The 16,873-nt window shown below is 35.9% G+C and overlaps 1 protein-coding gene across 1 annotated transcript in view; it reads right to left on the bottom strand.

Annotated features, from left to right (window-relative positions):
- The window catches only part of ghra (growth hormone receptor a), a 55,312-nt gene that overhangs the window by 22,754 nt on the left and 15,685 nt on the right, over positions 1–16,873 (bottom strand). Inside the window, 1 exon segment of the mRNA XM_067413542.1 lies at positions 13,273–13,382. Coding sequence (XP_067269643.1) covers positions 13,273–13,366 — 94 coding nt within the window. The 5' untranslated portion in view covers positions 13,367–13,382.

Here is a 16,873-nt window from a genome sequence, read left to right as displayed (position 1 = left end):
TCTATCATTCTGATGTGTTGGCAGTGTAGTAGAATACTAATCTGTCTATGTGGTTGTGCAGGCGTGAATATTTCGGCCTGACCAATAATTCCTCCACCAGAGACATTACAAATCATTAAAGGTCCCGCTCTTCGCGATTCCATCTTTCAAACTTTAGTTAGTGTGTATAATGTTGCTGTTAGAGCATAAATAATACCTGTAAAATTATAAAGCTCAAAGTTCAATGCCAAGCGAGATATTTTATTTAACAGAAGTTCCCTTTCAAAGCCTACAGCGAACGGCCGGTTTGGACTACAGCAGGAAGTGCAGGGATGTAATGACGTCACTAGAACCGTTTGTTGACTAACCCTCCGCCACAAGTACACGCAAAATAGGGGGCGTGGTCTTGTTGCTCTCCCACGTGGAGTAGAGCGCGCATTCAGCGCTTGCATCTCCCCATTATGGTAAGAGGCGGGACCTTTCCGGGCAAAGTGCGCTAAGCTGCTGTCCAATCACAACACGGTAAGCGCTGGCCCAATCAGAATTCGTTATGTGTTTCTGAAGGAGGGACTTCATAGAACAAGGAAATCATCAGGCCGTTTTTAGGACAGAGGAAACAGCGCTGTACAGATAAGTAAATTGTGTGAAAAATACTGTGTTTTTTACACGTGAAACATGAACTCATGTTATATTGCACACCGTAAACATAATCAAAGCTTCGAAAACACGCGAAGAATGGGACCTTTAATGATATGCAATACACTATATACTAACAATTACCTGCTTGTTCCAGTATGAAAAGTGAATTTAAAAAAAATGAGGAACAAATATTAAATAAATAAATGTATTATTAGACCTCTGACACTTATTTTAAAAGACGTGAGACCAAAATATTTTGTTCGTACATTTTTTCTGCTCCATTTCAGATACTTATGAATAATAAAATGAAAATGTTGCTTATGCACACACCTACTGCTTAGAAACTTAAATAAAGCTACATCTTGTGTGGGTGAAGATTCCCCACAAATGAAAAACATGATGTTTACTCAGTTCCCCACAAAGACAGACCACCAGTAACTAGGATACCGGTTCAGACAGAAAGCCAGGACAAATGTTTTCCACTTCGGCTAATTGCAAACTTCTGAATAAATATAGGCCGCATTTTTCCAATTAAACCATCTTGATGGACTGCAGTCACTTGAAAAAGCACCTTTATCGCTGGCTGTCCAGCAAGTCTTGATTGGCTCAGGGTTATGAGCTGTTGAGCAGATGCTCCATCTTTTCCACCTCATTTACTGCATAGACGACAGTTTAATAGCAGAATCAGAAGAAAGTGCGGACTTCAGCTTAGCTAATAGACAGAAGCAAATAGCATTTGTCCACTCACAGAGTGTCTGTTACCCACGAGTACTTTTCACAGCACTTACATAACGTCTTGTGAGCTGATGTGTGTATGCGCACAGCTGTGCGTCATTCACAAACCATGTGAAATCCATTTGGACAGTGAGCATCACTATGCCTATACAGACACTGAAGGACACGGCACCTGAAGTGAGAACTAATAAGCTGTATGGGGATGAGTTAGTGAGTACTTCCCAAAGCTGTACATGTGTGGCACTTTAATTTGAATCAAAATATTACATTCATAACATGTATTTCCTTCAATTCTTTATCTTTAATAAGAGAAACAGCTAGTTACCAAGGTTTTGAACAGAAACATTCTAAAAACAGAATTTCTAATTTTAAATGATCTTATGTTAAATATATCCTCCAATTTTACAAAGACAATTTTAAATTATTGAGTTCTTATAAAAGTTAAAATATTTCAAACTTTGAACTTTAGAGAAAATGTCAAATTGGCTCATTAGTAGTTTGGCTACAAAATGTTTAAGTAACTGGCCATTCAAGAATTCTACTAACCAAAACGAAAATATCCGAAATAAACACAATTATTCAAGTCACAACTATTTTTTTTTCCATTTAACATTAAAATAGAAAACTAAATAAAAACAACATTCACTCCAAAAGGGATGTTTAATAGACACGTTGAAGATTAGCAAACAGGCTGTTAATTCATAAAGTGTCAGTTGTTTCTTCACAGAAATCAGCAAACTAGATTCTCCTCTGTTGACATCCATTCAAAAAAGCCAACCTGTACTTACTCCAAAGACATCTGATAATGAAACTCATGCCCAAAATGTTCATGCCTTTCACGTCAGTCTTGACTATATATATATTTTTGACCACATAGCTAAACCCTTACTCTGACCACTGCAGATCGGGAACATCCCACAAGAGGTGCAGTTTTGGAAATGCTCTGACCTAATAATTCACAAACTACTACATAAAGACTATGTATGTGTGTGTAAGTAAAAAGATATAGTCTCACATATGTTTTGGTATATTACTGTATTACTGTACCATATACTATATTAAACATTACACGGTATTAAACATGTTTTGGTGTTTTCACAGAATAGAACTGTAAGACTGCTTGAAGGCAGGTCATATTTTGATTTTTATAGACAAATTTGAAATAAACTTTTTTTCATAAAGTATAGCATATATTACAGCCCAATGACAGGTAGATAGATACATGTGAAAATGGCATGTTGCAGGTTCTCACCCCGTTGCCATATGTAGTGTTATGTTATGTACCATCCCGTGGAATATTTCTTTACAAAAGTCCTTGAGTGTATGCTGATGGATTTAAATCCAGGTAACATTGTAAAAATTATGTGATGCTTCAGATAGCATCCTCTGCCCACAGTGCTCTTCAAAGGAGCAAAGAGGCTGTTTGTAATTTGTACGTCTATGTTTAGCTTCAAGCAAGCTTCAACCTCAAGCAATGAGGAAACAAAGTAGGTATATAAAAAAGCCAGCCTCTGTGAGAAAAACACCACGAGAACATTATGTCCCATTAGCATATGAACACGTTAACAAACAGGGATTCCAAGCCTTTATCATGGCAAAACCGAACATTATGTTTATCATCAGAACAACGCATTCTGTTCTGATCATCAATATCATAACCATAATGAGCTTTATTGCCATCCATGTACCCTCCATGGATAGCTTGTTGTTTTTTATTTGTACGACAGTAATTGTTTCTGGAAGCATTCTGACCAATATGCTTTACAACTTAATTAGAACTAAATAATGAATAAACAAACAGCAATGGCTTAACATAAATCCAGAGCTCATGATTGTCTTCACGCATTTAGAAAACATGTAAAAGAAGCTGAAACATCTCATTTACTGCTTCTTTTACATTAATTTGCTTCGGAAGCCTGAATTATGAAAGAACACAATAAGCTGTTGCTATTCATTTAAGTTAAATGGTTGTGATTGGATAATTCATTACGTCAATGGACTGTTAATGGGTAAAGCACTCCACAAACTGCTCATCATTTGAAACACAATTAGGTTAAAAGCTTAACTTTTTGCTTTAGGTATTCAATTTAATTTTTTTAAGTAAAGGGTAAAGTAAAAACAAAACTATGTTGTAACATTGCTGTTGTTGACAGAAACACTTAAAATAACATATTTTTAACTTATTTTTCTGACCTATGCAACAAAGGGGTCAACTTGGTCAATAAACAAGCCATGTAATGAGCACAAAATATGACACCAGTGATTACATAATTTTTATTCTCTCTGCCCTTCAAAACTAATTACTAATCACACACACACACGCACACACACACACTGACTAATGAGCACACAGTTGAAAAGCCCGTGACCCACGCCTGTGACCCCATCTGAAGTGTTGTAATATGTAAAATAAACACAATTAAAATAAATCAATTACATTTCAAGAGAGAAAGAAGTACAGCAGAAACAACTCCCAAGTAAACGACCTTTATGCTAATTTGCTAGAATTATAAGCCACCCAATATGTAGAAATTATAATAAAACAAGAGTTTATGTCCAGTCTTATATCTTGTAAGAGAGTCATGATTTCCCTGTGTCTCTACAATTCGATTGGGCTGGAATTTTCCTCAGAAACCATGCAAAGGAAGTGCTTTCCAAATTATGCCTGATTAAAGTCCCATGGGAAGAAAGTCTCTCAGAAAGATCTATTCCTTCAGAATCATAAGGGTTGATCAATGCTTTAAATCTACAGACACAATCTACAGTGTTTCTTTCAGGTAAATCATAATACACCAAAATACATATAGCCTACAGTACATCTGAGACTTGAAAATCCATTCATCGTGCTCATCTGCTTAAAAGAAAGAAACTCACTTAATACTATACTTTTCTGTTCTGTTCATAACAGACTGGAATACTATAAGCATACAGATATTTTAAGCTTGTTTTGCACTGGAAAATATATATAAATCATAGTAACACTTTATTTTAAGGTTCAGTTATTTCTACTATTAACTAGTTGCTTACTAGCATGAATATTACTAGGATATTGGCTGTTTATTAGTACTTATTAAGCACATCTTAATGCCTTATTCTGCATGACCTTATTCTACATCCCTTAATCCTATACCCACAACCTAAATGCTACAAAAACTACCTTACTAACTATTAATAAGCAGTAAATTAGGAGTTTATTGAGGCAAAGGTCTAGTAGTTAATAGATGTGTTCCCCATACTAAAGTGTTCCCTAAATAATTTGAAAGTAGAATCAGATATTAGTTTATAGCAACAAATGTCAATGAAAGGATTTCAGCTGTGGAACCCCTCAAATTCTACCTATACACACACACAAGAAAAAATGTTAAGGGACAGGGACATTATGAGAACACTCTTGTGTTCACAAGCCAAATGTGCAGTAGGTGCGTCCAGCACTGTTCTGAGCATAAGAATTTGTGTTAGCGTCTGGGTCAGCCTGCCATCGGTCTTACAGACCAGAACATAAAAATACTCACTGACAATCCAGCACGTGCAGCACCTGCTGCTCTTTGTCCTTTAAAAAAACATTATACTGAATAGGGGGGCAAGGAGGACAGGCAGCAGTGGTAAAGAAGAGTGATAGATATTCCTATGTTAGAAACACACACTTATGACAAAGCAATAGTTGACCAAAAAATCCTATAAATATCTATCGTTATTCTTAATTTATTTAACAAACTATATTTGTGTGGTCATGGTAAAACATTCTTGAGGATGAACAAAAAGGTCGAAGGCAGCAGACACCAACAGAATGTAAACGGGTGTTAAAAATAACTGCAAAACACACACACACACACACACACACACACACACACACACACACACACACACACACACACACACACACACACACACGCACACGCACACGCACACGCACACGCACACGCACACGCACACACACACACACACATACACATACACATACACATACACACACACACACAGTACACAGTACACACTGTACTGAGTGGGGGATGAGAAACTCAATATGTAGCAAGTGCTCATTTAACACAAACTCCAGTGCCCAGATGTATAGTGGGAAGTACTAGTAGAACCCACAATATATAGAATATAATGGAGTATTTGGAGGATAAATCCGCCATAGACAAAGGCATCAATGTCTGATAATGACAGATAAGTGTCTTTTTTGCCATCTGCTAACATACAAATGATTGTTATTCCAAATGTAGGTGCAAAGCTCCATAAACAAATGCCGGCCTCCAATGGCCCTGTTTAAGTTCATCATTAGAACACACTCTCTTTGATGATCAATGAAAACAAATCCAGACACGCAAGTTGAATTACAGCAGATTTATGTCAAGCGGATCTGTGATAATGACCGTAATCCTCACTAATACTATAATAATGAGGACATTACTTGAGAGCTTCTTACTTCTACTGAATCATTTCTTTATTAGGAATTTTGCCACTTTAATAAATAAATAAAGTGCAGCATCACACAATAACATAATTTGACTGAAAATGCTCTCATTAAAGCTCTAGTTAAATTGCTTACATTTTTTCTATCCCTCAAAATCTATCAACCAAACATTTAACATTTTTCTCTCATATTTCGGCAAACCAATATGCTGAATCTGCAGGCGAGTTTACCACAGGTTTAAATATGCCTTCAGATGAAGTTATTTTATGGCCACACGCTCCTTGTGGAAAATGTTTCATGTGAACGGCCCTTTAGTCCTGCTGTCCATCTGGCAACTGCAATGTTTTCTGCACAAAACGAGCCAACTACTGCCTTATGTAATGGCAAACCTGGCTGTCCTCTGCTGTTCTACTTTCTCCTCAAGTCTCAAAGTGAGCAAACCCAGCTCTCTCCCTGACTTCACCCTGCTGCCTAGCGTAAATAAACTACAGCCCAAAAGGGGCTCCGCCTGCATCTCAAACTCCCTGAGTCACGGCAGTACACTCTCGTGTCGCTCAGCGCTCACAGCGGACCCTGTGCCATGCAAGGGTTACGGCAGACAGCAAGGCGCAGGGAAAATTAAGGAATCATCACGCCAACATAATCACTAGGCCTTTAAATGCAAAACCGCATGCTCAACAGAAAACATTGCTTCAGTGGTGCAGTGGCTTGCTTCCTTAGCGAACATATTGTTAGTGGAGGAAAAATAGACTGACTTCCAAGAATTTACTCAGGCTTCTGAATGTTTCCTGTGTATGCACGGATCGCTCTGAAGTCTTCAGCACTTCTGGTTGTGTTCAATTATTTATTTATTTAGAGGACAATCCCCTGGTCTTGGTCAAGGACACAATGGTTATGCACAAAGGTTTGTGCAAAGACTCATGTTTCTTGGGACTTCAGTAAATACCTTCATGCCCTTATTGTGAAATATTATGGGGTCATTGGTTCTATATTAGGTACACCCATAAAAATAAAGGTGCCAGAAGGAACCAAAAATGGGGTTTCACAGGGATGCCATAGAAAAACAATTTTTGAACCGTTTTGTGAAAGGTTCTTAAGAGAACCATTTTTTCCTAACCATTTTATATAGTCTAAAGAACCTTTTTGCACTACAAAGAACCCTGTCACGTAACCATGTAAGAACCGCTATTTTTAAGAATGTATACAGATAAATGGCACAGATAGATTAATGCAGTGGTTCTCACATTTTTTTTTTGACTGTGCTTCCTTTAAAACTTTAAAGCCTGGTGTCACAGACACATGATTAGGCCTTAGTTCAATAAGGACATTTAAGTATTTTTTTTATAAATGTGTAAAAAAACACACACATACTGGTGTGCATCTTGAGACAAAACAATGCCATTGACATATTTTAAGATATAACAGTGCAAGTTGCTTTCAGATAAAACAGCTCAAACATACATTTAAATCTGGGACTAGACTTAAGATTAGTCTTTGAAACACACACACAAAGAACGATTTTATAAAATTGAAATACAAGTAACATCTAATGTAACTTTGTAATGTCAGTGAATATAACAGTAAGAGAGATAATAGAGCAGAACTTTTATCCATTAAACTTTTAAACATTAAATTGTTTTTTTATATACATATATATTTCTGTGGTGCTTTGGGTGAACATTATATAACAGTGCCAATACAACAGAGTTCAAGAGCTCAGCTTCTTGTACATCTTCTCACAGGAACACATAAAGCAGCAGAGCAACACATTCACAATAGCAGCTTTTGATACTGTCCGCTGAAAAGGTGCATTTCTATGGCGTTCAACTTCTTTGTCGGGCTTGTTCAGACAGTGACAAGTCAACGGTCTGAAGAAGAACAATTCTGTGGAATTGGCGTTCGGTGATGCTTTATAATGGCGGAGTGCCAACCGCTTTCATGCACCTGAACGGCATTGCAACGGCTGTTTTCAGGGGTTTTTTCCCCTGCATTTTTTTTGTTATCTAAAGGGCACGTTAGTAATATCCACATATAGATAGGTGCACAGCGTGTGTACACTCTGTTTATTATACACACAGGGATGCGCAGCAGCACACAAATATTTTTTTATATTAAAAATAAAAGGATTCCTCTCTGGAAAAGCATCGTCTTTCAATTTGCTAAATTCCAGCGCTGATATGGGTTAAATATTTAAACAAATTCGAGGACGAGATATACAAGTATAATCATATGAATGAATGAGGCATTTATATAGCACTTTACTTATTGTACAACCAAAGCGCTTCATTATACAATAATATTATTGGAATACATTTATTATATGTGCTTGTGTTATTAAATTGAGCTTATCATTTCAACTGTAATTAGTAAAGAACATACGGTATATCTGTGTTAAATAGGAATACACTGAAATAATGTTAATCTCATCCTGGACACAGTATGCATTCCCTGCTCTTCCTCTCTCTACTCCATTCGTCTCTCTTTCATCTTCTCTCAGTCTCATTTTATTGACCTAAGCTGAGCTTTGACTGATATTTAAAACTTTGATCGTAAAACAGCTGTTTAGTTTAGCTACTTACATCTTATCTCACAATTTATGACCATTAACTGAAAGTTATGAAGCTTCTGGGAACATCAAGCCCACCCTTGATTGGATCGGTCTTTTCAAACTTTTTTTGTGTGAAAATGAGCAGCTCAGAATCTGAGAAAGTTGATAATAATGGCAATGTGCAATATCTGTTGTTAATAGTTGAAATTATCAGTATATATCATTTCTGAATATAGAAATGAGAACTATCATTAACGGCCCCTCCGCTTGGTGCAGAGCGAGTTGATCCAAGCAGATCTGATTTATTAGAGACACATTAGCATACACGCATGACTTTGACATAAGAGGCCTGCAGAGGTGCCAATTCACTCTCTCCTCCAAAACACATGCTCACGTCTTTGAATTTCCAGCCAAAACTCAAGAGTCATGCTTGCCAGACCTCCCTCACAAAAAAAATCCACAAATATGGCCCCTGTCCGATGCTATAATTCAAGAGGATTACTGCTGTTCTCAATTAAACTACAGCCTGTCCTTAGAATACCTCTGAAAAAACCTTAGTCAGGGCAGAAAGCATGAAATTGGACAGAGGTAGACTATAGTCCATTTAATAGGTTTTCAAAATATTTGTCCCCAGGATGTTTTTTTGTGTGCAAAAGTATATTTAAAATGTTGTGTCATTTGAATGATCGACACCCAGAAACACAATGGCACCACCCATTGAACAGACTCACTTATACAAAATAACCTGGACAACAGATATAATAATCACATTTGACTTAATATGCAATGCTGTAGGTTGAGTAGTAAACACAGGTATGATGATTTCATATGGTGTTAAAAGCGCCAGTCTTCAGCAGATAACACAGAGAAGACACAATTCCTAACTATTTTATGGTGTGGCGAACTGGTGCTGAATTCATGAGAATTTATTCAATCTTATTTTTGTACAATTACTTTCATACAGTCTGCTTACACCCTACTGAGGGTAGGGTTTAGGGGTGGACATTAATGCATGCACTGAAAACCCTAATAAATTGATTTAACTCAATTGATTTGGGTAAACTCATACCCTCAATTCAATTGAGTAATGGAGTCTCCCAAAACGTGTATATTTAAGTTCACTTAACTTGGTGCTCACGTTCATTGTACTTAAATTGCTAAGACCACCAAACTGGATACACCAGAAGTTCAGATACACAAAAAAGTTCAATTACCATAACAGTGAAAGATCTAATGGTTATTATTATTAATTCTTCAAAACTATTATTAACTGCTTCGACAACCAGAGCATTAGACTCTGCATGAGATCAGGGATTATGCCAATAGATGATGATGATGTTATTATGATCATCAATGAATAAACAGCATCACATGATGATATTTTCTCTTGACTTTGTGTTCCACAAAAACTGTGTCTCACAAACACAAAGCAGCCAGATAAACACTTATCTCCATCATGGTGACTTCCAACGAAACTATTATTTTCATTAAACCAGAAATTAAGTCAATCTGGTTAGTTATACGTTAGTTCACATGTTATTGTTAGGTTTAGTAACTAACTTAATTTTAAGAATTTAAGATTGCACACAATGAAAAAGTCTCCAACCGAATTTGAATCAGCAACAGACGAGGCGAAAATGACCGCCTTTTGTAAATATCCACCAATCAGTAAACTAGTTCTCTTGTTGCCAGACAGAACTCCTGGCATGGCCAATCACATCAAAGCAAGACCAGAGTGAGCAATTTTAATTAGTTATGATTTTGAGTTCATACAACTTGAAATCTTAAGTTTATGCGTTTTGTAGGTTAATAAGTTATACTAACTTATATTTGTGAGTTTCTGGACTAAACTAGTAATATTAAGTCAAGATTACTTGATTTGTTTAAGTAAAGACAACATTAGAAATGCATTTTTATTACTTTTTTGGCATGAGACCAGGTTGGTTAAGACAAGCCAGATTTCAGAAGGCAACATGATGGAAATATATATTTTTTTTTTACATAGTCTGAGGAAAATATATGTATTTTATGTCATAATTAGTTCTAGTAAATCTTAGAAAATGGCATTTGAAACCAGAATGATGCTAAATGCTAATCCATTTCACCAGGCAACATGCTGGAATAAATACAAAAGTAAATAAATACACACTTTTTTATATACTTATCTTCTAACCCATTAATTGCCCTTTCATTAGATGACCACACGCTCCAAAGCTCAGGTGATAAGGCAATATTTTTTTGTACATAGTAGTTAAATTATAACCTAATAAACATTGAATATTCTCAAACATAAAACCAAAAAAAATGAACTTTAATCAAAGTGCTAAAGTGCATTAACCCAGTCATTCACTGCATCTGTGAAAGCCTACACAAATGTTATTCACCATAACATATCACTGTCTCTGTCTCAGTGATAAGCTACATGCAGTGCTGACATCCCAATTGGTTCATCATCCCATAAGCGCCACTGTATCCTGTCCCTGGACTTTGGATGACCACAGTCAATGTGTTTACTTTCAAACAAAACCTATTTATTGAAGGATTGTTTGACTAGACCAAAGTAAAATGTTCTGTGTGCTCAAAGGTGAATAATCTTGACACAAGCCCAATGATTTTCCAATAATGATCTGGCACAGACATCTACAGTTTAAAGGCCCACCGAAGTGCCTTGAAACATGCAGCGTTACGTTATTTCCACTGAAACATGAAGACAGGGTGGGACATATCGAGCAGCTCCTCCTCTTTTTAAAAATAGCCAATAGTGCTTCGCTTATATCACAGCTCGGCCATAGCCGCAGTTTATGACAGCCAGAGTCTAATAGAGTTTCCTTTTAGATTTAATATGAACTAAGCAAAACAGTGATCATGATCATGCTGAGGATGTGCAGTTTGTGTAGATATGCCGTTTTAAAATTGATGTTAGTGCATGACCTCGTCAGTGCCGTTTCTAATGCCAAGTCTGTCTAACTGTTTCTCATCATAATTGCCTCCATATCGCTTTGAAATACAGCATTCTGTGTAGAATTCAAATGGGTCCGATATGTTTTGGGGTCTGCGCCGAATCGTGCACGATCTGCTCTGTGCTCTCGTGTCTCCGGACAGGAGCAGACTGTATGTGCACTGCCGTGATTCATGTGACATTATCGCGGAAAACAGACTTAATTCGCCCCAATGGAAAACATGTCTGACTTGTTCCCTATCCCCTATATAGTGCACTATGCGCTATTCACCATATAAAAAATATTAACGATGAGAACAAGTGAGCGATTTCAGCAGCAGATTCAGTGTCTATTTATAGTGTAGGGGGCGGGACGCTTCAGATTCCAGAGAGCATTTGATTGGACAGAAAAAAACTCAGAAATTTTACTTTCATGGGGATTTTAATTCAGTCCTGATAAAATACCTATTATGACATTTTAACATGTTACATTAAATAATATAAATAAATAATATTAAATAAATAAATGAATAAATAAATATAATATTATTAATACATATTTTAGTATTTAGACATTTTAGACATGTTACATGTACATTTACTACAATTATTTATAAATAAATAATATTAAATAAATAAATGAATAAATAAATGTAATATTATTAATAAATATTTTAGTATTTATACATTTTAGACATGTTACATGTACATTTACAACAATTATTTATAAATAAATAATATTAAATAAATAAATGAATAAATAAATATAATATTATTAATAAATGTTTTAGTATTTATACATTTTAGACATGTTACATGTACATTTACTACAATTATTTATAAATAAATAATATTAAATAAATAAATGAATAAATAAATGTAATATTATTAATAAATATTTTAGTATTTATACATTTTAGACATGTTACATGTACATTTACAACAATTATTTATAAATAAATAATATTAAATAAATAAATAAATATAATATTATTAATAAATGTTTTAGTATTTATACATTTTAGACATGTTACATGTACATTTACTACAATTATTTATAAAAAAATAATATTAAATAAATAAATGAATAAATAAATATAATATAATATTATTAATAAATGTTTTAGTATTTATCCATTTTAGTCACGTGAATGACTAAATTAATAATAAAATAATACAACATCATTATTATTAGGGCTGCGCAATATATATATTACATTTCAACATTGTAAAAAAGTATAACCTGCGAAGCATATAGCAGAGAATAGACTGGGCAAGCAACTTTTAATTATGTGACTTGCTTGATGTTAAAAAGAGTTATTAAACGCAATAACTTGAGAAAAACACCAACTTGCAGTCTCGTGACTGACACACACACACATCGACTGACACACACACCGAAACGCGCACAAGTCGCCTCTCTGAAAGCGTGTGATCCCTTCAGTTCAGTTTCGTGTCTGCATTACATTTGCAATTACATTTTTTGTTTGTTTACACTGATGTTAAAATTATATTGTCAGATTTGTGACATTAATTTTTGCTAAAACGCTGCTGGTCACTTTCAGAAGTTGTAGCGATGCTTTTATATCCCAGAAAGAATGGCGTACACATAAATACTATCATTCGCAGTTAAAAAATGTTTTAAATGGATTTTACACATGAATTGCAATATCGTATCAAATATCGCATTATTTAACAAGGTATCGCATATCCCATTTTTCTTCAATATCGCACAGCCCTAATTATTATTGTTAATATGAATTATTTGTTGTTATTTAATAATGATAAATAATGCTGCAGTGAGCAGTAAGCATAGATGACAAAGCACCCAAAGACATCCATCTGATACAAATTTACATAAGCCAACACTTAAAGAATTGTGTAAACTGCTGCATTCAAGAACTCATTATTTGTGAATATCATTCTACCTTGCGTAGACTGACCAACTTGATTGCAAATCGGACTTCTGTGGTAAAGTGAAATGACATGTTTTTGACATGGTTGTGGGTGCATTACCTGGATCGAACAGCTTGGATCCTCTTGCGGACACCAGTCCGTGTTCACACAGCAAGCCCAGGCAGAGCAGACTGAGAGAGAGAGAGTAAGCCATAGCTTCTGCTGTCTCCCTGTGCGGTAAAATAAGAAAAGAAAAATCATTATTAGTGGTGCTCCCGGATGACACCCCTCTGACAAATTCTGAGCTCAAACCCCTAGAGCCCCAGGGCCAGCTCCTCAGCGTCTCCAATTAATTTCCCTACTCCTTCACGCCACTGGCTGTAACCGCCATTAATTCTCAGCTGGTCTGTGTGAAAACCTATACGAGGAAACCAGACAATTAACAAGCAGACACAACCTCTGCAACACTCAGCACTTCCAGCCATACGTGGGTTTGTCATTATCTGTGGGTTACCAGGGGTCTTCTAAGCATGCAGGCTGCGTGGGGGATGTTTTCACAAGCTAATACTCCACATTTACCATGTTAAACTAGAATTTCCATTATAAAATTATGCTTGGGCGACAGAAAACCTTTCAAAATGTCAAGCGTTCATGCCATCTCAGCTAAAGGTCCTGGTGAAACATCATCTCGTATGGAATGAAGCATAAAGAATTTAAACTGCTTCAACTTATATTAGTGTGTGGGAGAAATACTGCTGACAAGTTTGCTATCATAAATTTTGTGATTTATGTATGTGTATGTGGATTTTCAGTTTGTACTCTGATTCTGTCAACGTCGCTTCACCCTCACCGCTTTTGCGTCTTATTGCAATATTATCCCATAAAAGAGATAATGGTTTTCTGGGGACATTTTAACATAGTGAGAAATTACTGTCACAAGCATATACAGACGGAACAGGTTGTATCCAGCTAGCCCAAGAGTTAGGCTAAAAATAAGTACACTATATTTGTTTGGTCACCACCACAAATCATAGAGAGGTCAGTGCCGCTTTGGTACTGATGAGTTTTATCTTAAAAGTCCAATAAAAAGAGAAAAGCAGAGATGTATTAAATGAAATTCAATAAACTAAACTTTATACATTAAATAAAATCAGGTGGACAATTAATAAATACAACTGGCCAATAAATGTTATTTAGACTTGCAGCGTCCTGATGTGTTTCTGAATATGATTCGATTAATGATTTTTGGATTTGAAAACTTGGCTTCAGAGCTATTTTTCTTCTGCACTTGGCAATGGATTGTTGGAAACAGCACCAGGCTATAATTTCCAAATGTGGGAAAATACACAGTCAGCAAATAACTGTCTTTGTTGCATTTGACCCGTAGCTTCACCCCATCTCAACATCTAACAATGCTAGAATAACAACATGCAGGTTTCAGAACCTTGTCTCTATTTATTTTGATACTTGAATTGAATACTTCTGTATTTTGCATTCACATTAATTAGAAGCTTGTTAAACTCGTTGGGCTTACGATAACTATATGAAAGCCAAATATTATACAAAATTATGTGATTTGGTCTCATGTCTGGAGCATACTGAGTCAACAAACTCGCCTCAAAACCAATTGATCCTTTTTATCCTTCTCACAGATGGCCCTTCTCAGTCAGGTAGTAAAGAGGCCCCACTCCTCACAGGAATGCTGCCATCCTACAGTGAAAGTGTGTCAAATGCCCTATACACTCAGACTGAAAGCCGGTCTGATGCTTATTAGCTGGTCTATGTGACTCTATTGCATTTAGCAAACTATTATTATGTACTAGTATTGATAAAATAAAATAGAGTAAATTAATGAAAAACATTATGTGCACGAATAAATCATTTCTAATAAACACTGCAACATTCCATAAAAATGAGAATTGCCGATTTTGATTTAAAGGAACTAAATGTAAGAAATGTATTTCAATCAATCATAAAATGGCCCTTATATGTCACTAGACATTAAGAAATCATGTTAATTTAAAATACTTATATTACTGACAACAGTAGTCCGGCAGGGATATTGCCATTTAAAAGTTGTTGCAGCCCTCAACTGATGTTGATGTTGTCATGTTGATGTTTTGGCCTGAAGCTCCGCCCTCCACCTATCGACCAATCACGAAGTCAGTAGTGTTTAGGCATCCGGGTTGCCAGCTCTGCTGTAGATAGCACAGCTACAGCTACAAACATTCCTGTGAATGATCCTGAAGCATATTTGGCAACCTCGAGTCAGGGGGAGTGGGAGAGGGGATACACCGCTCTACAGTCATTTGAAAGTTATTGCAGTACCAGTTTTGGCCACAATCTTACATACACTTCCTTTAATGGTGCCCAAAAAAGTAATACTTTTTTAAATGTTGTTTCTGACCCATACTGTATGATAAGATACTTTTTCAAAAACAACAAATATTTTTGAAAAAGTATCTTGTATTTGATCAAAACATTTGTAAAACAAGTAATATTGTAAAATATTATTACAATTTAAATAATATTATAGTTTGCTGCTAAAAGCGTGATTGGAGTAGAAGGTTCTGCACTATCATTTCCATAGTGACCAATGCAATCTACCAGTTAGCGTCTGGTTTAAGGCATCATTTTTTAGGGTGGGAAATCATCACAATAAGTGCAAACACCAGTACATTGACTAGCGCAAACCTTAGTAAATCACCTTGCATGATTACTTTAAATTCTGTCACCGCCTCATACATTTTGCATCTGAAAGGGAAACATCCCCATACAAACCGCCCCATACATTTTGCATCTGAAAGGGAAACTCCTACAAATGGACATGCATCTTAAAAAATCTTAGTGAACCCAAACTATTTATTATTATATTATATTATATTTATATTATATTATTCATTTTATTATTAATTGGCAATTCTATGATGCATATCCAAACACTCTGTTTAGAATTTGCAGTCAAATTTCCACTATGTGGAGTGTTTGGAATGGATATACTGGGAGGGCCAAAGAGTCCGACCCCATGAGGGAGTTAAAGGGGCATGGCAGTCTGCACAGAGGGCCTGATTGTCCAGATAGCCCGGAGAGAGAGGAGGGTGGAGGGTGGAACCTCCCTTAAATCTGATTGGCTGAAAGAATTTCCCGCTTCTTGAGTGCTTCACAGATTGCTCTAGCACTGCATGCATATTAGGCAACGCTTCTCACCCTTTAACCTCCAAAATATGTCTGATGTTGATAACATGGACCATCTTGGACAGCATTTAAATTTTTGCCATTTTAGGGCCATGTCTTTGAAACAAATGTTACTGTAATGTTTCCCTTTAAAATCCCTCATAGTCAGCCGTAGTGTAGATAAACTCATAGTAAGTAAGTAAGTAACCTTTATTTATAAAGCACCTATCACAGATACAATCACAAGGTACTTTACAAAGTACATATAATTAAATGAACACTTTAAAACCACACAAAAAAGCAAAATAAAATCATCAAGACTAAAATTACCTAAAAGCTAGTCTAAATAAAACTGTCTTCAGCTGCTTTTTAAAATAATCAACACATTCTGCCACACACAACGTGGGGGGAAGAGCGCTCCATAATTTAGGGGCAATTGCCTGAAACGACCGATCTCCCCAAGTTATGAGACGAGTTTTGGAGACACTCAGGAAATTTTGGCCTGAAGAACGAAGAGTGCGAGTGGAAGAGTATGGTGACAGCAGGT

The sequence above is a fragment of the Pseudorasbora parva genome, chromosome 13, assembly GCF_024679245.1.
Source record: "Pseudorasbora parva isolate DD20220531a chromosome 13, ASM2467924v1, whole genome shotgun sequence".
NCBI classification, from domain to species: domain Eukaryota; kingdom Metazoa; phylum Chordata; class Actinopteri; order Cypriniformes; family Gobionidae; genus Pseudorasbora; species Pseudorasbora parva.
Note: the sequence above shows the minus strand (reverse complement) of the source record. Positions and strands in the feature narration are given on the sequence as shown.